Source organism: Lontra canadensis, unplaced genomic scaffold (genome assembly GCF_010015895.1).
Source record: "Lontra canadensis isolate GAN:19392208 unplaced genomic scaffold, GSC_riverotter_1.0 scaffold11, whole genome shotgun sequence".
NCBI lineage: Eukaryota > Metazoa > Chordata > Mammalia > Carnivora > Mustelidae > Lontra > Lontra canadensis.
In genome coordinates this window covers 7,061,433-7,086,641 of record NW_022631005.1, presented here as the reverse complement: position 1 = coordinate 7,086,641, position 25,209 = coordinate 7,061,433, and the positions used below count along the sequence as shown (strand labels likewise).

The following is a 25,209-nucleotide window of genomic DNA, read 5'->3' as shown; positions in this document are numbered from 1 at the left end:
ATTCTGCTTTAAATGATTTCCTTTGTTGTTGTTGATGTTTTCACAGAATGTCACACTCATTTAAAAGAAGGTGTCCGAATGCCAACTCTTAAGGCTCTCAGAACTGGTAGGAGTGCTAATTGGAGCCAATCAAACTTTAGCTGACCTGCTTCCACACTTACACGACAAAGAGGAAGTTCTCCTACTTTGTGAAGTAGAAAGGCTCAGCTCTGATACCTGGCCAAAAAGTCAGCCAAATCAGGGAACTGTTTTTCCTTGCCTCTTAAAGCTATGTACTTGGTCTTCCTTACTAATTCACTGAAGAAAATAACAATTCTGATGTATTTTATTATTGAATAAGTGGCCAATAAACAAATTCTGACTGAAAGTTAGGAGAATCTAGTTTGAAACTATTAATAGGGTAGAGTCTGCTTTTTGCCCATAAGGTAGAAGACATTTTTGGTCAAACTGAGAACCGTTTCCAAAGTGATGAATCAGTTGCATTGTTAATTTTAATATTCAATACATTTATTCTCAGATATGTAGAGCTCCTCATTTGAAGAAGTGTAATGACAAATATTTCAAGATAAAACACATATGTAAGTGTTAGAGGACGTTTCGAAGCACTGCAAGAGATAAGTAAAAGTATACTTGTAGGTTCTTACAGATGTAGAGGTGGGAAAGTTTTCTTGTCTTCTAGGTTCTTTGGCTGGTCTAATAATTAAATTGACATAAGACAGATTGTCAGCAGAAAAGTAAACAAAATTTAGTAACATGGATACATGGGAGAGACCCAGAAAAACTGAGTAACTCCCAAATGGCCAAAGCCAGCAAGTTAAATACCATTTTCAGCTAAAGAGAGATGTCAGGGGTGGGAAGTCAGTTATGGGAGGCTTCCAGGAAAAGCACAGTAAACAAAAGTGAGCTTCACCAGGGTCTTCTGTTTCTTAAAAATAATCAGCTTATGATAATAAATATGCCAAAGAGATATACTTTGGAGTGGTGTATTTTGCTCCCCTTCACAGACATCTATTTTATTTTTGTGGAACTTGACTAGGTTTATGTTTAAGGTAGATGGAAACACTCAGATGTTCGGATTTTTCCCTCAGTTACTGCATCCTGAAGAGTGGGTTTATTCATCACTACACAGATGAATCTGTGAATAAATCATTAACATGACACAAGGATAATGAAGCTTGCTAATAGGGGACCAAGGACAGTATTGTAGGTATATGAATTGAGGTGAGGTTGTCAAAAGAGACGCCTCTCAGAGGTGAAACTGCAGCTGAAATCTGAGCATTGGGCAGAAGGAATAGCATTTTAGAACTTGGAAACAGTATATGCAAAAGAGTCTGAAAGAGTGTGGAGTGTTCAGGGAATAAAATGCCAGCGTGGCTAGTGAGGAATGAAACTGTCTTGTTTGCAAAGAGTAAATGGGATAGGGGATACACAGGTGTGGTAGTGTTAAGACTGTGGTATAATTTACTCACTATACACCCATTGAAATGAGTAAGAAAGCGGCATAAAATGACAGGAATAATGCGCTTATCTCTCTTCCACTTAATAAATATGATCTTATCTTTTCCAAATTAGCTGGAGGCACCGTGCAGTGTGGGGTGTGGGATTATTATTATCACAGATAAAAGTAAAAAACAAATAAGAAAACAGACTTCAATATAGGCATGTAATATATTGGAGATATTTTGGGTTCTGTTCCAGAATACTGCAATAAAGTGAGTATTGCATTAAAGCAAGTCAAATATATTTTTTGGTTTACCAGTGCATAATCAAGTTATATTTAGGGGCACCTGGGTGGCTCAGTTGGTTAAGCGTCTGCCTTTGGCTCAGGTCATGATCCCAGGATACTGGGAGCCTGCTGCTCCCTCTGCTTGTGCTCTCTGTCTTTGTCAAATAAGTAAATAAATTAAAAAAAAAAATAGAAAAAAATAAAATACTTTATTGCTAAAAATGCTAACCATCATCTAAGCTTTCAACAAGTTATTATGAAACAAAATTTAACTGAGTAAACTTGAGGATCCAATTGGCTTTATTAAGAGATTCATGAATGGGGCAGCATCCCATCAAGCAAGTAAGAGGGGAGCTCCAAGGAGTTGTATAAAATGGAAGGATTTTGGGTGTTGAGTTTGATAAATTCTTTATCGATTTTGGGATAACTGGGTGATGGGCATTAGGGAGGACATTTGATATACTGAGCATTGGGTGTTATATGCAACTGATGAATCCCTAAATTCTACCTCAGAAATTAATTATTAAAAAAAAAAAAAAAGAAGTTTCTTCTAGGACAGAGGGTGGGGCAAAGAAGTTATTAGCAAAAGAAAAGAAAGGATTGTTTCAGGCAAGGTCACTTTCCCCTAGGGGGAAAAGCAGGGGTTCTTATCCTGCAGATTACTCATTTTTCTTTGGGGCTCTGAGAAGGCCCAGGTGACAGATTACCTCCTTTGTGCTGATAAAACAGTTTCTGACTAACCTGTTGAGACAACGTTTCTGGGGGAAGTTGAAGCTGTAATGAAGTTTCAGATATTAAACCCTGTTTTGATGACTTGGTCTAGAAGAAGTAACTCCATCCTGGGCCTGTGGTTTTCTTAACAGAGTAATAATAGTTTTGTTGGTGGAGGGTCTTGTATCTCAGTATTGATGCCTTCTGACTGATTACATGGTGGTGGTAGTTAAGCTTAAGTTTGCGGTAGCTATGGCAATTTCTTAAAATAGGACGACAGTGAAGTTTGCTGCATGGATTGATTCTTCCTTTTGCAAGTGATTTCTCTGTAGCATGCTATACTGTTTGATAGCATTTTATACACAGTAGAACTTCTTTCAAAATTGGAGTCCATCTTCTCAAACTCTATCACTGCTTTATCATCTACATTTCCCTAATATTTAAAGCCCTTTGTTGTCAATTCAACAATCTGCACAGCATCTTCACCAGGAGTAAGTAGATTGTAACTCAAGACGCTGCTTTCTTTACTCATCTGTAAGAAGCAACTGCTCCATTCCTTAAAGTTTCATCATGAGATCAGGACAATTCAGTCACAACTTTAGGCTCCACTTCTTCTTCTTCTTCTTTTTTTTTTTACATTTTTTATTTAAATCCAATGAATTAACATACAATGTATTATTGGTTTCTGAGGGATAAGACTATGATTCATCAGTCTTGTATCAGATTCCACTGCTAATTCTTGTTCTCCGGAAATACGGAGGCCCAAGGAGAGGGACAGGGTAAGGGGAATGGCCAGTCAGTGGAGCAGTCAGAACACACACACAGCATTTATTGATTAAGCTTAGAGTGGGGAACATGAAAGCTTAGAGTGAAAGCTTACAGCAGAAGATTTTCCCAGTGACTTAGTGAATTCAGTTACAACAGAATAAAAATGGTGATATGGCATGTCCAGTCCCAAACCAGATGAGATCCAGATGAAGGATGTAATGTATACTTGAGGGTCCTGTACCACCAGTGAAGGCTAAGACTGAGCTTAAGGAGAAAAGGATGACCACAGTTCCTAGATTGAGCCTACTGAACAAAACAGCCATAGATTTCAGCAGTAGATATCTTCAGGGAGCCAAGTGAGCAGACAGACAAGAAACATGTTTGCAGAGACCAGAGAAAACAAAGGACTGTAGGGACTTGCAGGTTTGGGTTGGAGGCCACCTTTTTTGGAGAGTAGAGGACCATAGAAACCAACCTCCCTATAGGGTCAGATGCCTCCTTGAAGGAAAACAATGGGTTGAAGGGAATATGAAAGTCTGAACATTTACCAGCTATGACTAAGTTTTTAGAAAAAGAATATGCAGAAAGATGATGAGATAGCACTGGTAGGCACTTTGTTTGTGCGTTGATTCATTCAATAAATAGCCATTGACTGTCACTTATATACCATGCCCTAGGATTCAACAGATCCTAATCCTTGTCTTCCTGTAGTTTATGTTCCAGTAATGGTAGTTCCAAAGTGAAGCTATAGGGAAAGAAGAAAACAGCTTAATTAGAAAAACTAGAGATACTACAAATTTATTTTCACATTTGAATAGCAGTGTGTTATATTTTTAAACCCACAACAATGGGGATGAAAAGTATTCTGGTGGTATGCATAGCCTCATTGTGGTTAAGAAAAGCTAAAAATAACTACAGAGCTTATTCTTGTTTGGACACCATGTTTAAATAACTTGACATGTTATCACAGGGTCAGTAATAGAGTCATAAAAATTTGGAGCTGGAAAGGATCTTCGAGGTCATGAGGCTGACTTCTTTTTAATATATATATAATTTTTGAAAAAAAATGTTTATTTATTTGATAGAGAGAGTGAGAGAGCACAAACAGGGGGAGCAGCAGAGGGAGAGGGAGAAGCTGGCTCCCTGCTGGAACAGGGAGCCTCACGTGAGGGCTCGGTCCCAGGACCCTGGGGATCATGACCTGAGCCAGCTATAGACAGACACTTTACCAGCTGAGCCAGCCAGGCTCCCCATGAGGCTCAGCTTCATAATTTGATTGCTAAGGAAACTCGTGCAGGGAGTTGAGAAAATTGCCACTAGAGCTGGATGTAAATACATGTGCCTTGACATTAGTCCAGGGCTCCTTATAATTCAACACTGCTCCCATCTGAATCTTAAGAGCACATATTCATTGATTATTTTGCCTTGATATCAGTAGGTCCTCTCTAGGGTTGGCTGTTGTAAGTACTGGGAACATAATGGGCAATGCAATGATAGATCAGTAGTATTAAGAGGTTCAGAGGATTAAGAGAATAGACACTCATTAGAGTGATGAGTTGCTCCTTTTCTTTCTCCACAGAATGTGAAATATGGCTCAGAAAGAACCCAGACAACCTGAGTAGCAGAGTTCCCACCAAGGTGACATCCTACTCAGTAGTCATAAAAGCTTGGGTTCAAGAATGAGTCATCTGAATTCAAATCCCAGCTCTACCACCTATGAACTAGCTCTATAATTAGTTGTGAAACATGTAGCAGGAAATTTGTTTTGAAATGTTGAAGGTTACAAATGACTTACTTTGAAAGGATACATTAAATTTAGAGTTAGCTCTATGTGTTGCCAGTCTTGTGCATTTATACACAGTAGTTTTTTTTGCCTACTGGTAAAGGGGCAGAGTTATGGTTGGTTCATTAGGAATAGTTTACACCCTTCTATTTATCTCATGGTAGAATTGACCAAGTGGAGTTCTGCTTACTTGTGATCTCTCTCTCCATCAGATAAATAAATTAAATCTTAAAAAAAAATACATAACTTGTGACATTTTGTTTAATTAAACTGGGTGGAAAAAAAGCATACACTTCTCTCAGGCTGATATTTGCCAGACTTAAGTGGTAAAATGATTACCAATAGATAAATTTGTAATCAGTTCTTGGGCTGTCATTAATGTTACATGCTTTTTCTACCATTGCATGCTTTTTGGCACTTACATATAACAAATAGAGCCATAGAATGGAGTAGTAAAATGGGGGGGGGGGAGAAAAAAACAAGAGAAAGTAAAGCTTACCTATTTTCCAAGATGCTTAAAACAGAATAACATGACACACTTAGTATTCACTTGATTGGGAAAGTCATGGAGCTGATCTATGTTTTTGTCACACACCATGAGTTATGTTGACTACATTAATGTGTTTCAACTGAGCATTTGTACAAATTAAGGAATATTTATTAAGCACCTGTTTTGACAGTCTCTAGCAGTGGTGACTGGGGGAAGGGGTGTGTGTGTGTATGTGTGTGTGAGAGAAAGAGAGAGAGAGAGAGAGAGAGGTGTAACCACATGGGAGAGCAGGGAATGCTCCTGAAACTGTTAGGCAAGGTCATACTGAAAGAGAGTTTACTATAACAGGAAAAATTTAAACATCATTTCTGATCCCTACTCCCAGGAAAAAACTATTCATAATAAATTGTATTTAGTTTATTTTATAGGAGAGTAGGCCTGGTTATTTATACAATAAATTTTAGTACTTTACACAGTACAATTGTGTTAATTTAAGGAATATATTTTTGTAATTTAAGCAACAATAGTGGAGTCCTTTTATTGAATACTACATTAAAGTTGAATAAGTTAATAAAGTAAACTTTTCTTCCCAATGTTAAATTTAAATGCTGTTTGGTAAAAAGTTTACAAAAACATTTAAGAAGTACATATTTTTCTTTGTGCCAGGTGAATATTTAACTTCCTGGTATTTTCTTATGGCTTTTTAGGTTCTAAGATTGGGTTTAAATATGGTGCTTGATATAAATGGGAAGCTAAGTTTTCTACCTTAATCACTAAAGAGCAAAAGGAAAATAAACTTAATGCAAGGCAAAAATATTATTTTCCTATAATTAATTTGACAACTTTCAGATTCTGCAGTTGATAATCAAGCCTTTGAGCCTCCAGTTAGATTTTATACTTGGCTTGTCATTTGACCTGTACCTTGGCTAGATGTTTACTAGTATTTGTGTTGCGTTCCTTCCACCCTGTAAGTGAAGAAATCCTCTCATCTTTCTAATTCAAAAGTCAGTAAAATTTTAATTTTATTATTAACAAAAATTTTTGTTAATAACAAAAAGTTAATTTTTTTAAAGTTAATGAGCTTATTATTCTCTTGGGTTGTCCCTTAGGAGAATTTATGTTAAATTAATAGTAATATAGATACAGAAATCAACTGCCACCCATAAATGCAAAAATACTTCCAGAAGACCTCTGTAGCATGTTATTTCCTACGTGTTTTCCTGTACAAAGAAAGCCAAAGCATATGGTTATAATAATGCATTTATTCCAAAGGTCTGTATATCATTTTGCATATAGATGGTCTCCAGATTTAACTGCAGTATTGCACACATATCAATTTATGGTTGGATGCTTATTGATGGTGAAGAGAACACTGATTTAGATGTCATTAAGTGAATATATAATATATATTCATTATAAGTCATTAAGTGAATACACAATATATAATGTATCTACAGAGATATATACATATAAAATCATCTTTTTATTTATGACTTCTTTATTTATAACTTTACATAATAAACATGTATTTTTAGAGTATTAGGCCTCATAACTTCTATGCTACTTCCTTAGCAAGAAGCAAACTAATCATATTTAGAAATAGCATGGTGGTACCATTAAAGCTGGGAAAAAACATAGAATTCAATGAATGTTATAACCTCATTTTATAAATACAAAAATTGGGGCTCAGATAGGTCAAGAATTTTTCCAACAATGGCCCAGCATTTGCATGTTAGAACTAGGATTAGCACCCACTTATTATTTTTAGTTCAATCCTGTCTCAGAATGATGTCATTAGAAAAATGAAAAAAAAAAAGGTATGGATTAGAACTGTGCTCAATATAATCAGTGATTTCTTTGTAATTCTCTTCTTCTTTGTCTTTCCTCTGAAAGGGAGGAAAATAAAAATGTGTTCTTGCTCCTGTGGAGGTATTTGGAGAATGCTAAGAACTACACATTGCAACCATATATAGGTCATATCCTCCTCTCTGTTATACGACCCTTATTTGATCGTTCAGCTAAAGGCGTGAGTGTTTCTCAATTTCCCCTGCCTTTACCACATGTATATTTTAAAAACATTTTAATCATGCTTTGAGATGGTTTACTTTATTATATACCAGGCTTCTGGCCTGGAACCTCATGATACTATTGACTGAGTAGGAATTTTGTTAGTGAATCAGATATAGGAATGTCTCCAAAATAGGTTATATTAAAATGTGAGGGTTCATCTTATCTGTAACTAGAACTAGAGTTCCTGCAGTGTGAGTCTAAGTCTTTCAAGTAAAACAGTTTTTAATGTCATTTATTTTCAGTTGTTTAAAACTTACCTCTAATACCTACATTTCTTTCTTTTTATTCTTGAAATTCAAATTTGATCATTTGGTATAAAAACCTTATGTTCCAAGGGAGTTTGGGGACTTAAAAAAAAAAGTGTGTGTCTGTGTGTGTTTTCATATCTTTTTTGCCGTGTCTCCTTGGAAAGTCACTCTGGGTACAGACATCTGGGCAAAATGTCGTTGATAGAATTGAGCAATTTTTGTTTTTCTAACTTTTGTAGCTCTGGCCAGCTTCACATCGGCTTCTATGAGTTGAAATGATATCTTTGACTTTAGCAAAGTGTAGGCTATTAGGTCAGGAGTGCCAAAAATCAGGAGTGGTCTCCACACTACATCCAGTGTGGATAAAAACAATATTATAAAATAATTATAATCTTTTGAAGCAGAGCCAGGCACACAGCCTGAGCCCATCTTCCTTCGTTAATTTGTATACAGTTCCTATTTTAACAGAACAAACTTTCAGAGGGTACTCACATGGGACTGCTGAACCAGCTGTACAACTTTTATTTTGAAGAAAAAAGTTGAGCCTCAGAACAGGCTGTTTTAAAGACAGGGAGGGACTTAGCTTTTCCAAGCTTGACCAGCATGTGGAAGGAGGGCTCTCATGGCTGCAAGAACTCAGGGAACCCCTACCTGGGTCCCACTAGGGTAGGAAGTTTTCTGTTGGTTTTGTTCTGTTTCCGAGGGTCCTGTGCACTTCTCTTTCCTGTATCACCGTGACTGGTGGTGGATTTTGCACACCCTGCTCTGTGGGGGAGTGCCCCAACGTGCCTGTCTTATGTGGCCTCTATGGACACACTGCTCAGCTGGCAGAGAGCAGGGAAGTTTTCTCCCAGCACCCAAAAAGAGAAAGAGGAAACTACTTTTTCCTTCTGGGCTTCTTGCAGCACAATAGACCAGGATAAGCTTCCACATTCTCTCCCTGGATTTCTGGAGTGGTTTCCAGGAAGAAGTTCAACTTTTACCTTTAAATGGATGACCATGTCACAATCAGGAAGAAACATCTCCAAAGACCCATCTTTAGGTAAGTAATACCACATCCCAGTTGGTTCCCGGGCTATCAGGAAAAATAATTTCTTTCCCTTATCCTTGACTTGGGAATTCTGGCACTAAGCTACAGCAAAGCAATAGAGTGTATCTAAAGTTTAACTTCATGCATACCTACGGAGTCCTTTTATTTTCTATTTTCGAAACTGTGCACAAGCTCTTATCAAATCCTCAAAATATATTTTAAAAGCAAATTAGCTATTCAGGCACATGGATGACATAGCACTGGAAAAACTTCTAAAGCATTATGCAATCCCTTGCTGTTTCCAATGGTTGCACAGCCCTCTAAATTGGAAATACTGTGCTTGGTTACTTCAACTGATTACACTCAGAGATAGTGTTTCAGTGCTGCAAATGCTATACCTTTTTGCAGTAATATGTGGGAAGATAAATGCGAATTTGATGGCTGTATACTAAAGAATATATATTTACATCTAGTTCAGGAGTATCTTTATGCAGTTTAGGAAACAAAAGGGCAACAGGAAAAATTTTACCTTGTGGTGAAATCTGTGGCCAGAAAAAATGTAGATACAGTATAATAGATTGAGTTAAGGTTTTCTTTGGGGTGGGGAGTGGCGGCTCACTCTTTCTCCTGAGAACAGCAGTTTCTTCATTGACTCTTTAATCCTCGATTTTTTAGTTACTTACATACTTTAGAATTCAGAATTAGGAATTTAGAATTTTAAAGAGGCTAGAAAATCAACACAGTTTCTACCTTTTAAGACAGAAGATCTTAAAAAAATAATCTAGTTATATATCAGTTTTGTGGTTCCCCCAACATAATATCCTAAACAAAAGCGGAGATACTACATATCAGCAAAACTAGACATTAAAGTCAAGTTGCAGTCACTGGTTGTTGATCTAGAATTAACTACTGGATAATAGAAGTTTATGGATGGAATTCCTGGCATTCTGCGGTTGTCACATAATGAATAAGAGTGGGCCTCAAGGCATGTTTCGTGTATTGATTAAGCATTGTTACAGTATTATTAATAGCAATAATATACTTTAGTAAAGCTTAAAAGAAAATGTTGTCTCAATCTGTCTTATAGCCTTGTAAAAATAATTGGGCTCCTGGGTGGATCAGTCAGTTAAAGATCTGCCTTCGGCTCAGGTCATGATCCCAGGGTCCTTGGATTGAGCCCTGTGGTGGTGGCCGTGGTGGTGGCCATGGTGCTGGCTTCCTGCTTAGCGGGGAACCTGCTTGTCCCTCTCCTTCTGCCCAACCCCACCAACACTCCACTTGTGCTCCCTCTCTCTCTCCAATAAATAAATCTTTAAAAAATTATATTTATATATGTGGATTTAATATCATAATCTGTGTTTACATTTTATGCAGTGACAGCAATAAATAACCAAAAATCCAGAATGACCCCCAAATGTGTATTCACCTGCCATAATTCCCATGTAATTAATTTCTATTTTCTCCCAAGTGCATTGTGTGACTTCAAAAAGATAGGACAGTAGCACAGATGATTCTAAACTCAACCCCACTGAGGCACCATTAGAAGAGGGCACCCGTGGAAATTGAAGAAGAGAAGATTGTGTTGGATAAAGTCAGATCCACTTAGCCAGTATCTTTAGTATGTTACCCCGTGGAGAAACTGTTGGCGATTGAAGCAGGTGGTCCTGCTCCACTGGTTTATGGCAAATCCATATTCCCTCCTGATGAACTGTATGCTAAGGTGCCGCTCATAGGGAAACTGCCACTCCTCCATGCTTCTGTTCTTTTTCATATAAAGTAACTGGGATTCTTTGCCCAAATAATTAGAATACAGTTTGGTAAATTCAAATAATTACTTCATGATCCTGGTGATGTAGAAGAGAGAACAGAGCTCTCTCTAGTATTTACCTAGATAACTATGGCACAGGCAGATGATGGGTGCCAAAAAGGAGGTGATAATGTCCTGGGAAATTATGATGAGACAGATTTCAATGAGGAGCACATACTTTCACTCAGGCAAGTCTTACAAGCAAGCGTACAAGTGGTCCCTGACTAAAAACAGGTTAAGGCCAGATGTGGAGTTGGGATTGATTGGTCAGTTGGCACATTGATAGATGGCGTTGCTTTTATCAGGATATGATTTTCTTGGGGGAAAAGAGAAGTAGAGAGTATCCTAATAAAGCATTCAAATGATTAGACACAATTCCTCAGAGAAAGTGTTGGGCTATTTTTCAGTAAAACACAGCGTTGACTTTCTGATGGCTAGTTGTACTTTTGGGCAAGTTGGGAAGTGGTTAAAGGTTGCTTTTGGCATCTTATGCCCTTAACTGATGCCCCGCTTCATTTTCTTTTTTGGTCTCCTTTCTCTGGTTCTTTGTCTTCTTGGGCTATTACTGGATTGTCTTCCTTTCACATTGAGACAAAACATTCTCAAGCCTGCCTTTCTGGTCAGAGACCCAGGTACCAGACGTTTCCTTCTCAATATGTACTTGTTCACACCCTATTTCCTAAGAGATTTGCATACTAGTTCTCAGTCCACTTGGTAAAAAATTAGTGCTAGACTGTTTTGTATGTGTTAGTCACATGTTTAACAGAAATTTTGTGAAAATAATATTTTGACTGTTTATAAATAATTCACTTAAAATTTTAATCATTAAGAGAGGATAAATTTTAATCATTAAGAGAGGATTTTTTTGGGAAATACCTGACATACTGACATGATTCAGGTTTTTATATACAGACTACTTTCTCCCACAGCTTAACCAACAGCTTTAATTCAACTCACCTGGCCTTCTCTGATTGATTAAAAGTGTCCAGAATTTGGACTACTGCACTTGGGGAGGTCTGACATGATAAAGAAAAACAAACTGTATCTGCCTTCACATAACATATCATCTAGTATTTACCTAGATAACTATGGCACAGGCAGATCATGGGTGCCAAAAAGGAGGTGATAATGTCCTGGGAAATTATGATGAGACAGATTTCAATGATGACTAATTCTGACACCTAAGTGAACTGAGAGAGATAAGCAAGATTTTTTTTTTTAAATCTGAAACTGAATAGACATCAATTTTTAATTATTTTTAATTAAATTTTAAATTAAATTAAATTTAAATTTTTTTAATTTAATTGACTAAATTTCAGACAAGAAAAGTCATCCATCAAGTACAAAAAGTTAGTGGAGAGACTTTAGAGTAGACAGTGGATGTTGAAATTCCATGGCTGCATATGATATCAGAAGACTTGAGAAATCTTACATATTCTTTAGATTCTGCATCTAAAAATGTCAGTGTCTCCTACAATGGTGATTCCTGAATCATCTCACATAAGTTAGCTAATCTGTTTTAAAGTCTTTTGTGGAAATTTTAGGTATATATTTTCACACCAGGTCTGTGAGGAAAGGAAAAGGCAAAGTTTTTGTTTGTTTGTTTGTTTGTTTTTGTTGTTTTTATATGGCCAAAATGGAAGTTTATATGATCTCTATTATGCATGTCATGTGGAACTTGGGATCAGTGAGACTGACCATTCAGCTCCGAGAATATATAAATGGTGTATCTCAAACATAATTTGTGGTTTTGCCTGTAGACATTCCCGCAGCTCAGAATTATATAAAAAATGATGATTCTCCCATTACTCAAGAGAAATTCTTTAGGTTTTATAATTTTTTTTTAAAGATTTTATTTATTTATTTGACAGAGAGAGAGAGAGATCACAAGTAGGCAGAGAGATAGGCAGAGAGAGAGAGGGAAGTAGATTCCCCAAGCAGAGAGCCCAACAGAGAGCTCTGCCCCAGGACCCTGAGATCATGACCTGAGCCAAAGGCAGAGGCTTAACTCACTGAGCCACCCAGGCGCCCCTAGGTTTTATAATTTTACAGGAAGGAAACACTATCACAAAATGTATATTAATGTGTTTTAAATCAACAACACTAAGTTTGTTCCTCAGCACATAGAAAATAAAATTACGTAAAACTTTAAAGTCCAAGATGTGAATAAACATTGTCATTAAAGACTTCCCAAAGAAAAAGAAACAGTCTTTTAGACTTTTTAAAACCTCTTTTTCTGTGTTACCACAGAGTTTTATCTCTGGTAATCATAATTGATCTCTTTACATAAATAGATTCATCAGTTTATAATCGATTTAAATGAATTACCTTTATATAACTTCAGTAAGACTGTTGCTGAAGGCATTTCCATCTTATTTCATATTCATATTGCTTAGCAAACTTTCTTTATTCCCATGGGATAAATAAACATTTAGCTTTGATATCAAGAAAAATCTGTTTCTCCTAATAAAAGTGCATCAGTGGGAATATTTCTTATCTGAATTTCATTGCCATGAAGTTGAAGTCTGGGTTTCTGTTATTATCAACTCCTCCTATTTGATTTAATATTTTATCAAATTCTATTATATGTGCATTGTTTTCCATTTGTTGCTTCAAATTCTTTCTAGGAGTAGGTAAGGAAAAAATGAATTAAAAAAATAAATTGGAACTTTTCTTGTGTGTTAAGCCTTATTTAGTATTCTTTAATGCCAGCGGTCTGTTGAACCTCTTCTGTGTTCAAAATGGATAAGTTATTTTTGTGGTGGCTTTCCATTAGAAAGAGCACTAAAAAGTCACAAAAGAAATCATGCAAATAGTGGTTCATCAGCCCTAGATTTGAGACCTGGTCTATGCATCCAGGATCTGAGACGTCGAAGTGCAAGTCAGATTGCTGCCAGGCCCTCAGACTAATGAAAATCATGTTGAGCTCTTCACAGCATTTAGAACATGCTGTTTCTTCCCTTTATGCCTTTTCGAAAGTCTTATTTTTACAAGTATCTGTTAGCAGAGGAATTCTGAGTGTGCTTTTGGCAGGCGTAGTTTCTTCACATGGAGATGGAGAAAGCCGGAGGATGAAATAAGAAAGCATAGGAAAAGACAGATCCTAGTTTTCTTTGCTGTGAAAACTAGCAAACTCTATTGCTGTGCCTGATTTCTAATTTCAAGGGTGTGATCTATGCTTTACAGAAGAATAGCATACAATATATGTTACATATTTAATATCATATACCTTTTGGAGTGTAGTCGTTTTTATTTATTTCAGCATTCAAGTTCAGTGTATGAACATCAGTGTTACAGCTAAACCGTAAGTTGTTAGTATGTAGGGACAGCACAGCATTTCAGAATTTTTTTTTTTTTTGATTTACCAACATGGTTATATTTTTTCGTTTTTTTCTTACCAAATATTTATTTATTTATTTATTTATTTATTTTCAGTGTTCCAAGATTCTTCGTTTATGGACCACACCCAGTGCTCCATGAAATACATGCCCTCCTTATTACTCACCACCAGACTGACCCATCCCCCACCCTCCTCCCCTCTAAAACCCTCAGTTTGTTTCAGATTTTTACCTGTTCATACAGGTGGGACCCCTGACTGAGTGCTGCTTTGTGGTAGTTTTCTAGGTAAAATGTCTGGATAGTATTCAATTATTCAGATATTTCAAACTCATTTCCCTCGGTGTTTTGGGAATGACAAAAATCCTGAACACATATAAAATATAAAGTCACTTCAAAATTTAAAGAAATTGTAATACATGGTTGGATATTGATATTTTTATCTCATAAATGTTTAAGTATGTATGATATTTTGTGATTTAATCCTCTTTTTAACACCTCCCTGTAATCACAAACACATATTTTAGACAGGAATATATTTAGTCCAAGTCATCAGAGTGAAATGTAATTATGGAGAAAAAAATTAAGTGTGATCTGATGAAATAGTATATTTAAAATATCTTTTTTATGCAATGAATTTCTTCATACGAAAAAGGTCCATGTAGTTTTATTATATTTTGGAACCCAAAATATAATAAAATTCTATATTTATGAAAATGTTTAAACAGTTTTTGGCCCTAAGACAAAAGTGATCGTCAATTTTTAGAAAAAAAGAAAAAGGGGCACCTGGGTGGCTCAGTGGGTTAAGCCTCTGCCTTCGGCGCAGGTCATGATCTCAGGGTCTTGGGATGGAGCCCCACATGGGGCTCTCTGCTCAGCAGGAGGCCTGCTTCTCTTCCTCTCTCTCTCTGCCTGCCTCTCTGCCTACTTGTGATCTCTCTCTCTGTCAAATAAATAAAATCTTTTAAAAAATTTTAAAAATTTTTAAAAAGAGAGGGGAAAAAAGGAATTTTCCTGCAATGGTTACATAGTTATATACTGGAAATTTCGTTTCATAGTTTTGTTTTTTTTTTAATAAATGCAACAGTAAATTTTTATGTGACAGTTAATTGATAGAACAAAACAATTATGTTTAAGTTATTCTCCCCTTGCTATGAAAGTGAAAAATACTTCTGGAAAATAGACACAGTGAAATGAATTTAACATTTAAGATGCTGTCAGGCACAATGTTAATTAATAGACGAACAACTATATTTTATAAGAGAGATGTTTATTAAAAATTAGTTTTTCATTGTTTAGGTCAGCATGTTTTTGTTTCTGGTCAAAGTCATTGTATGAATTATAAATCAAGGAACAGTCTCAAATTGCTCTTTAAAATGAACTACAAAGGGACGCTTGGATGGCTCAGTCAGTTAAGCATCTGCCTTCAGTTCGGTAATGGTCCCGGGGTCCTGGGATGGAGTCCTGTACTGGACTCCTTGCTCAGCTGGGAGCCTGCCTCTCCCTCTCCCTGCTGCTCCCCCTGGTTGTTTCTCTCTCACTCTCTCTTTCTCTGACAAATAAATAAAATCTTAAAAAATAAAATGGACTACAAAGATCAAAGCAAAACAACAAACACCTATGAATGTAAGGCATCGGGTAATGTTCGTCATGCAAAAGTTATCAGAACTGTGCCTTTTTTTTCCAGCTGTGATAAAAGTAGCTCTAAATTTTAAGTGGTCATCGCAAATAGATAAGCTATAATTGTCATACACTTCAAACTCAGGCAGCAAGTAATTTACTCCTGCTGGTATTATTTCATCTATTTAAGCTATTTCCAGTAAACTTATCATCACCAGCAGCAGTAGTAGCAGTAGGTATTAATGTTAATATTAAGAACTGTTGTTTATTGAAATCTTAGTGTATATTTAATCATTTATAGGCATATAATTCCTTTAAAAAGTAGAAAATACATAATTAATAATTTGGGGTATGGATCCAGGAATAGAGAATAGATTAAAACACAGAAAAGTGTCTATTTCTCAGGAGCTACACAAATCTTGTTTTCTAAGCTAGAGACGCTTGATGATAATTGTGTTTATCTTGGACATTGGCGTGATTAAGAAATGACTTTTGTGATGTTTGAAATGAGGAAAATCGAGATTGTGCAGGTAAAATGATCTACTGGATAATTTAATGGTTTTATACCATCTGGAAATTTTTATATTTGGAATAATCAGTCTATTGCATAGAGTGTTTAGATTAAAACCAATGGAAAAGAATAAGATTAAGGTGACTTATAGGTTTGTAGAGATTGAATAAGTTTAAAGAGGTCTGCAGTATTTATAAACTGTATCCCTTTAGTTTTGTGACTGGACATGACATAATTTTGATAGTTAGTTCTCATGGGAAAGCTTCCGTTTATTTATGTATTTGATTAAGGCCACTTGGACATGAGCTCTAATTGAGGAAAATCCAACATTTCCTGAATTGGAACTGCTAGAAGTGAATGGGGCAGTCATAGTGCATTTGAAGAACAGAAGAGAAAACTTTCGGATTTGTTATCTTCATAACATCCCAAGCCTGTTCCATTAAAACCATGTGTGTTTTTGTTTTTTTTATTATGGAGAAATACTAATTCTGAGTCAAACTGGTGACGATTTTTAGTGTTTTGATCACTCCAGCCTTTAGCAACTTAGGATGTTATTTTTAGAGGAGTTGTTTGTTAAAACAGGTAATTAAATATTAATTATATATTTATTAACCATTTGTTTATAGGCATTGAATGTCAAGGGCCTTTATTATGAAAAATCACCACTTCAGCTTTAAAAATATTAATATTTAATTTGACATTTTCAAAGATCAAAGAGCTTGGTACAAATTAGAGACCAAAGTAATGAAAAACAGCATGTTTGTATCTTTAACGTACAAACATGACAGTTTTTGAGTCCTAATTGAGGAAGAAAAGGAAAATCCCACTAGGTCAAAGTCATTTTTAAATTATACCATTACATTAAAATTTGGATGAAAGTCAGGACATGTGATAATCTGGGACCACCACCTGTTTGTTAGATATCTCTTCTAATGAAGATTCTAAATGCTTATCGCTATTCCAGTGGTAATGTCTTTGTGGAACAACATGAAATAGAAAAAAGAGACTCTTGCAAATTTCTGTGCCAACTAATTAAGCATGTGCTACTCAGTTCATCTGCGTCTGATTTTTTCTAACTCTGAGATCCCATGTCATTTTATCTGGATTTCTTTTACTGCATGTATCACTTCATTCTATTATAATTACTTAAGTAAGAGGATCAACTCTCTTAAAAATGTTTTAAGATTTCTGAAGCTAGAATCAATATTGAATTCATCTTTGTATTTCCCATAACTTTTGGTGGAATGTGTGTCACAAGTAAGCACGTATATAGTCTTCAAAAAGAGACTAATTCAGTATTGTAAATGTGTGAAATAGGAGGTGTTGGGAACTATGGTAGACGGGAAATGAAACCATTTACTTTTACATTTTTAAAAACAGTGAAAGACTGGGGCGCCTGGGTGGCTCAGTTGGTTGGCATCCGACTCTTGGTTTTAGGTCAGGTTGTGATCTCATGGGTCGTGGGATGGAGCCCAAGAGCCCCAAAACGGCCAGCGGGGAGTCTGCTTGAAATATTTTGGCCCTCTGCCCCTCCTCCTGCCAGTGCATGCATGTGCTTGTGCTCTCTCTCTTTCTCAAATAAATAAATAAATCTTTATTGAAAAAAAAAGTGAAAGACTAAATAAAATCCAGCTACAGACTGCTAGCTGGTGACCCTTGAAATGAATGAATGATAGGGTGAATGATTTTTTTAGTTAGGTCTACATAATGTTAATCCATTTGCTGGGTGAATGATAGCCAGTAAGTCTTGGCTAAAAATTCTGGCAGCCATATCACAGAGGATTGCTAGAAGGATGGGTATTTGGTTTTTGTTTCCACTACTAGTTATGAGTGAGAAAACCAAACTCTACAATGCACTTTTACTGATGATCTTGTATATAACTTTATAGCAATAAAGGAAAAAATGAAGAAACATATATTTGTTGAATGAATATAATGCATTCCTCTTAGCCCCAACTTGAACTATTCCAGCATCAGCGAATTCAATGCCTATAGCCCATTCCCCCTTTGAACAATCATGACTTGTTAGAAATTACTTTCTTAAATGGAAATCTGTCTTTCAATCAATAAAAACTTTTTTTCTCTCTTAGCAGAACTGTTGTGAGAAGGATCCAAACTCTCTTTCACAGGAAAGCCTTTCAGTTATTGCTGTTTATAAATCTCCCTAAAACATAGTGGTTTAAAACAACATGAGTCTGTAGATCAGCTGACTGCTTCTGTGATCCCAATGGGCTTTCTCATGCATCTGTGGCCGGATCATAGGTTTGCTGTGAACTGGCTGGCTTAGGAGGACCTTGAATACATGACTTGAGTTTCTTCCATGTGTCTCTCATATCCCTCCAGCAGGCTAGCCTGGATATTTTCTCATGGTAGAAGCAGGAATCCACTGAGGAAGCAGAAACTCACAAACATTTTTTTCAAGGCTCTCAGTCTGAATTGAGGCAGGTTGCTTCTGTCCCATTGGAAAAATCAAAAAGTCACATGGCCAAACCCAGAGTTTGTGTGGGAGAATATCACTAAAGGGAAGCACATAAAATTGAGTCAATTAATGCAATTAATGCTCTTTAAAAAACTCTTATGCTTTTTCTGATTCTTCTTTCCTTAATTCCATCTATAGTCCATCTTCATTCAACCAATTGAAAAGATAGCATATAATATGAATTTTTATTTCATGTTGTTGAAGTTATCTGAGAAACAAGTGAGGATAGGAAAAAATACATATATATCAACAAAATAGTGAAGTCCTCTTGACTCTTATTTGACTGATGAGTCAAATATTGCTCACCTGACTCCAGAGTTATAGTGTGAGAGTCTTGGTTAAAAAAAGTTTTAAAAAATTAAACATTGAAGAAGTTTCACTAATTTCGTAGAACATGAGCTATTAAGCCCATAATGATGGCCTACATTTTCTTAGTTTCTTTTGGAGAGTTGATTTTTACCAAGTGTCCTGCTAACAGTCTTTTTTTTTTTTTAATTTTATTTATTAATTTATTTGACAGAGAGTGACAGTGAGAGAGAGAGAGAGAGAGAGAGCACGGGCACAAGCACAAGCAGGGGGACCAGGAGAGGGAGGAGAAGCATACTCTCCACTGAGCAGAGAGCCCAATGTGGGGCTCCATCCCAGGACCCTGGGGTCATGACCTGAGCTGAAGGCAGATGCTTAACAACTGAGTCACCCAGGTGCCCCTCCTGCTAACAGTCTTGAGACAATTCATTATTTTAATACAAACTGAACATATTTAATTTTGGACAATTCAATTCCAATTCCACTAAAGCCATGACATGGAAATGAGACCTTTTAAATACTGAAATAAAATAAGCTTCGTTATGCATTTGAACCATACGGAATCTCATTCATAATGTCTAGTCTCTAGGGATTTATGGTTGTTATGTTTTAAAAATTATTTATTCTTTTTTTTAAGATTTTATTTATTTACTTGACAGACAAAGATCACAAGTAGGCAGAGAGGCAGGCAGATAGAGAGAAACAGGCTCCCCGCTGAGCAGAGAGCCCAATGCAAGGCTCGATCCCAGGATCCTGGGATCATGACCTGAACTGAAGGCAGAGGCTTTAACCCACTGAGCCACCCAGGCCTTCCCCCCCAAATTATTTATTCTTTATAGTATAGATTTATGATGTTATTTTCTATTAATGAACGCTTCCAAACACCAAGAATATATTTACAAGGTGTATTTGATGTTTTGCAGCATAGCTTAAGTTTTTTTTTTTTTTCCAAAGGTTTTATTTATTTATTTGACAAACAGAAATCACAAGTAGGCAGAGAGGCAAGCAGAGAGAGGAGGAAGCAGGCTCCCGACGCTGAGCAGAGAGCCCGACACAGGGCTCGATTCCAGAACCCTGGGATCATGACCTGAGCCAAGGGCAGAGGCTTTAACCCACTGAGCCACCCAGGCGCCCCAGCTTAAGTTTCTTTACTCCAATATTTCCCCAAATATATTCTATTGATATGTAATGGTTATTAATAACTCCAGAAATTAGTGTTCCAAGGTACACATTTCTGTTTTTCTAAATTTTCCCAAAATATACCTCCTTCATTTTTCTGAGATTCTCTTTACTCCGGGTAGTCTTTTTTCTTCCTTTACTTCTTTTCCTACTTATGTTTTCTGGAAGATAGTCTGACCCCAAGAAATTTCTCCGTAGTTAATATTTTCCATCTACTCTTAGAAAATCTACACAAAGTTGCCTAGTTGAGAGAATAGTTAATGTGCTGTTACATAACAGCAATGGTGTGCATTTAAAAAAAAAAGGAAGAAGAAATATTTTGAAAAGATTGAGAAATGATGAACAGTATCACATTATTGAAACAGCTGAGGGTAAATTAAGAAATAACAGATGGGAGTTATCTGTGGATTATCACGCCCAGGTATCATGTACACACAAATTTGGCAGCATTTTACCTAGCTGTTTTGGCTTTTTCCTCATCTCCTGCTGAAGAGAGCTTTTTTTTTTTTTTTTTTTTTTTTAAAGCATTGCTTTTAAATTCACCCTTAGCAAAATGCAGGTGATACAAAATCTGCAAATAATACCATTTTGACTAATGATGGTTCATGCTTGTGTAGAATTCCATAAGAAGAGTTTCGAAAAACATTTTTTAACATCTTTTATACTATTTGTTCATACAATATCCTTTTGAGGTAGAAAGGAAACTATGTAGATCTCCATTTTATTGGTGAAAAACTGAGGCTCAAGGGGGTCACAACCAGCTACATGGGGAAAGCTTAAAGAGTACTGATATTAAGAATAAACAGACTGAGTGTAGCTTGCCATTACGGATTGTATCACCATAACGGATAGTGTTAGGGGACCTTAATTGTGTATGCCAGGCTAACCATATAGTCCTTCCTTGAGGTATAACCATTCTCATTAGCCAAGGAAATGAGAGTAAAAATCACCTTCAAAAATTACTTTGAGCGACTTAATTATTTAATAGTCATTATATTCATGAAAATTTTCTGTTCCAGACGTAGGACAAGAAAAAAACAATGAACAAGAGTACATTATCATGAGTTCTCTGGTCATATGATTTACTGTGATGAACATACAAGCACAAGCATAGATTTGACACATCACATATGAGACACTAGGAATTTTAGGACATGAAATACTGTCTCCAGAAGGAGTAAAGAGAGAGGAGGGAAAAGAAAGATAAAGTTCAGGCATTTGCTTTGAAAGTGTTTCTATACAGAAGAGATTTGTTGCTACCATAGTATAAACAACATTTTGTAAGCAGTAGAAAGACTCTTTTAGGTACTAAAAGAAGTGGCTTCTAGGTTGTTCAAGACTAGAACTAGATTTCATTATGACTTCATTGTGATTTCATTAATAGGCATAAATAAAATATAATTTGACTGTAGCCATCCTATCAATCTTTCTTTCTTAGGCTTCGCTTTCTATAAATTTCCTCATACTCAAAATGCTTGAAATTTACTGTTCAGATGGTATTTCATTTTAACCTACCTTAGACCATTCTACTGTGCCATTAAACTTTCTTGTTTTATTTTAAAATATTTTACTTTATTGTAATTTTTTCCTGAAATACCATACTAAGAGTCTATCTTCTAAAGGGAAAGTAAATCCTACGTATTGTTAGGCGGAACAATACAATAACCTTAACAAGGCTATTTTCTCTCTTTTTTCAAGAACCAAGTATTTAAAAATTCATACACACACACACACACACACACACACACACACACATATTTGTGGCACAGGGTTGTAAAGACAATTTATTTAAAATATATTCTATTTCTAAAGTAGATCCATTTTTCTTGATCTTATTTAAAAAATGGAAAACACTTTCTGACTACATTCTGAGGAACCAAACAGCTGTACCAAATGACCATTGATCTAAATTTTACATAAAAATTATTAATTCTGTACACCAGCTTTTAGACAAACCATGTGGAAATTGAACCACTAAAGTTGAATAATTTTGATCAGTATGTATAATCTGGATAATCTGTTCTGCTTTATCCTTCTTTTTACCTAGCAACACATTGTTTCCCCCTCTCTTATTAGTCCATTTGGCAATGTAGCCTCATTTAGCTATTTAGTGGAGGCTATGTCAACATTGTGCTGGTGAAGGATCCTAGCTTGCATCTAGTTTTTTTGGTTTAAATTTCTTATAGATATCTAGATAAAAATATGATTGTTACTGTTTCCCACTCCCTACTCTTTTCTTTCTCCCTCCTCTCGTGAGGGACACCAGAGTACTTAGCATTACCTGTGTGAGAATAACTGAAGATATTCTTAGAAAACAAATGGGTATGCCAATTAGCGTGTTGGAGTTCTACCTATAACTGTAAACATTAGAACATTCAAGGCCACCTAGAGCTGAGTTCAAATCTGAATGGACACTGGTCTTAGGACTTTCAGGCTTTAGGTTTTTGGATTTTCTCTTAAAGATTGGGATGCCAAGGGAACGGTCTAGAATTCCACATTTAAGACTTAGATTAGAATGCTTAGGTGATGTCTCTCTCTATAGTTTGTTAACTTGGAGATGCTCATTCTAAAATAATTTTCCCTTAGGTTTTCTATTCTTTCAAGTTACACTTAAATCTCTCTCCCTTCCACTTATTAGACCCTAAAATGTAGACTGTCTACAGCTTCCACATTCTCTCATTAACTTTTCTTGTTCCTTGCGAAACTACCTCTTCTCATAATCTCAACGACCTTCTCTGTTAGGTGACTTCTACATTATACTTGCAGACCTCAGCTCTATTCTGAGTGACAATTTATATCTCTTCTTGTCTCTTAGACATGTCTACCTGAATGACTTCCTGTTACCTGATATTGATTCATTCCAAAGAGATTTATTATAACACCTGCTTCCTCTGTAAGAGTAAGTTCAGGGAAATATGTATGCTTGGCTCTGTAAACTTTGTCCCTGGTAGCACTAGTGTCCTATGAGATTTAATAGTTTTACACACACACACACACACACACACACTACATAATTTCCTGGAACTTTATTATATTTATGTTAAATGTAAATATTTAAGAGGGAGATAAGATATTTAGTGTGTCCTAAATTGACAGCGAAACTCTCCTTGTGTTGAATATTTATAAACATATCAAAGTCTCCAGTAAACTGTTTGAGGAATCTTGCTTAGACTAACAGCCTAGGCTGTTTGTTGATAGCTACTAATGAAAACATAAAATGCTTCCTTGTACTTCTACTCTCCTTGTCATTTCAGCTTGAAATCTGTTATTTTTGATGCTTCTTTAACTTATTATTTTCCACAACAAAATGAATATAAAATTCTTTGTGTTCTGTTTTTTAAAAAATTACTTATTTCTCTCCTCTTTGTGCCTTTTCACTTCAAAACCTTTTCCCCTTTCAATCTAAAATTTTATATTTCTCAGATTAAATTTCTAATTTCCAGCCCTCCTTTCACAGTTCCTTGTGTCTAGAGTCATCAGATTCATCTTAAGAACTTTGTCATGGGTATGTCACTCCTTCCATAATTTGCAGTGACCCTTCATTTTCAACTATGAAATATTGACTCTTTGTCATTTAAAACACTTTATACTGGGACGCCTGGGAGGCACAGTTGGTTAAGCAGCTGCCTTCGGCTCAGGTCATGATCCCAGCATCCTGGGATCGAGTCCCACATCGGGCTCCTTGCTCGGCAGGGAGCCTGCTTCTCCCTCTACCTCTGCCTGCCATTCTGTCTGCCTGTGCTCACTCTCTCTCCCTCTCTCTCTCTGATAAATAAATAAAATCTTTAAAAAAAAAAAAAACACTTTATACCTACTTTCCGTTTACCTCACCTCCTTCCTCCTATCACAAATCCTATGTTACACTCGTTCTGGATGCTTACTGTCCTCTAGGACCTGTCGCATGCGTCCCTTCCTGAACATATGTCCATTCTGCTTCCTCTGCTTCAGTGCTTCCCCTCCATCTGCTGTTTCAACTTCCTGTCTGTTTTTCTTCATGCTTTAAGTCCTATTTCAAAAAGCTACTACTGTCTTCATGAAGTGTTCCCTGATTCATTCAGTGAAAATAAGCTTCTCTTCTCTTGGACTTTAGAGGTAAAAGATTTTTTGTTTTTGTTGTTGTTTATGTATTTGTTTATTTTATGTAGTTCTGTATTCCTGAGCATATTTACCAGAAATTGGCACGATCGTTTATTATTTAGTGGCTATCCTATCTTCTCTTCTTAGTATGAACTTATTGATGATTGTCAAGTAAATAAATGTAGAGGATGATTAGTAGTTGATGACTATACACTTAATTTTTAAATTCTCTGTGTTTACCAAATATCTTGCAAGTTATATTATTCTACATTGTTGCTGAAAGTAATTATACTACCCTTATGAAATAGAGTTTGAGAAATGGAAATGCTTTACACAGAATGACACAGGCTATGTGAGCCCAGCTGTGTTACTTTATTGTATAGCCATATAGTCATTGTATTGCAGCCCTTATTTATTCATTAGAGAGTATTCCCACACTCGTATTTACATTGCTAATCCTTATTGTTATAGTTGGAAACAATTCATATCAAGATACAGGCTTTCTTTGGGGCATGCGGGTGGGCTCAGTCAATTGAGCATCTGACTCTTGATTTTGGCTCAGTTCTTAATCTCAGGGTTTTGAGATCAAGTCCTGCATTGGGTCCCAAGCTCAAGATGGAACCTACTTAAAATTCTCTCTCTCCCTTTCCTTTTGCCCCTCCCCACTTGAGCTCTCTCTCTCTCTATTAAAAAATAAAAAGATACAGATTTCTCTGATGTAAATATACTCTAATAAAGGTTTATTCATAGTTTCAAACTGTGGGAGCATTTTAAAATAGTAAATTAGTTCATCCTTCATTGTAAATTTTTGATTTTTTTCACAAATTTATTCTTTTTTTTTTTTTACAAATTTATTCTTATAAAGTATAAATTTAGAACCATTCATTAGGAGATATCTTATGGACTATCTGCTCTGAAAATGGAAGAAAGAAGAAAAACATATTTGTTATTTTGAACTCTTTATAATGAAAATTACTATTCTTATTAATGATTGTGTTTTGGCTATTTAATGATTGGATTCAAAAGTATCATGAAGAGACACCATATTTAATTTATATTAATATTTTT

At 35.9% G+C, this 25,209-nt stretch overlaps 1 protein-coding gene across 6 annotated transcripts in view; it reads left to right on the top strand.

Moving 5' to 3' along the window:
- PDE1A (phosphodiesterase 1A) overlaps positions 1 to 25,209 on the top strand; it is a 337,449-nt gene that overhangs the window by 81,208 nt on the left and 231,032 nt on the right. Inside the window, exon 1 of one of the 6 annotated variants that reach the window (XM_032856067.1) lies at positions 8,389 to 8,838. The exons of the other annotated variants lie outside the window; for them this stretch is intronic. Coding sequence (XP_032711958.1) covers positions 8,786 to 8,838 — 53 coding nt within the window. The 5' untranslated portion in view covers positions 8,389 to 8,785. Of the gene's footprint in view, positions 1 to 8,388; positions 8,839 to 25,209 lie in introns of those variants that run through there. 6 annotated transcript variants of the gene reach the window in all.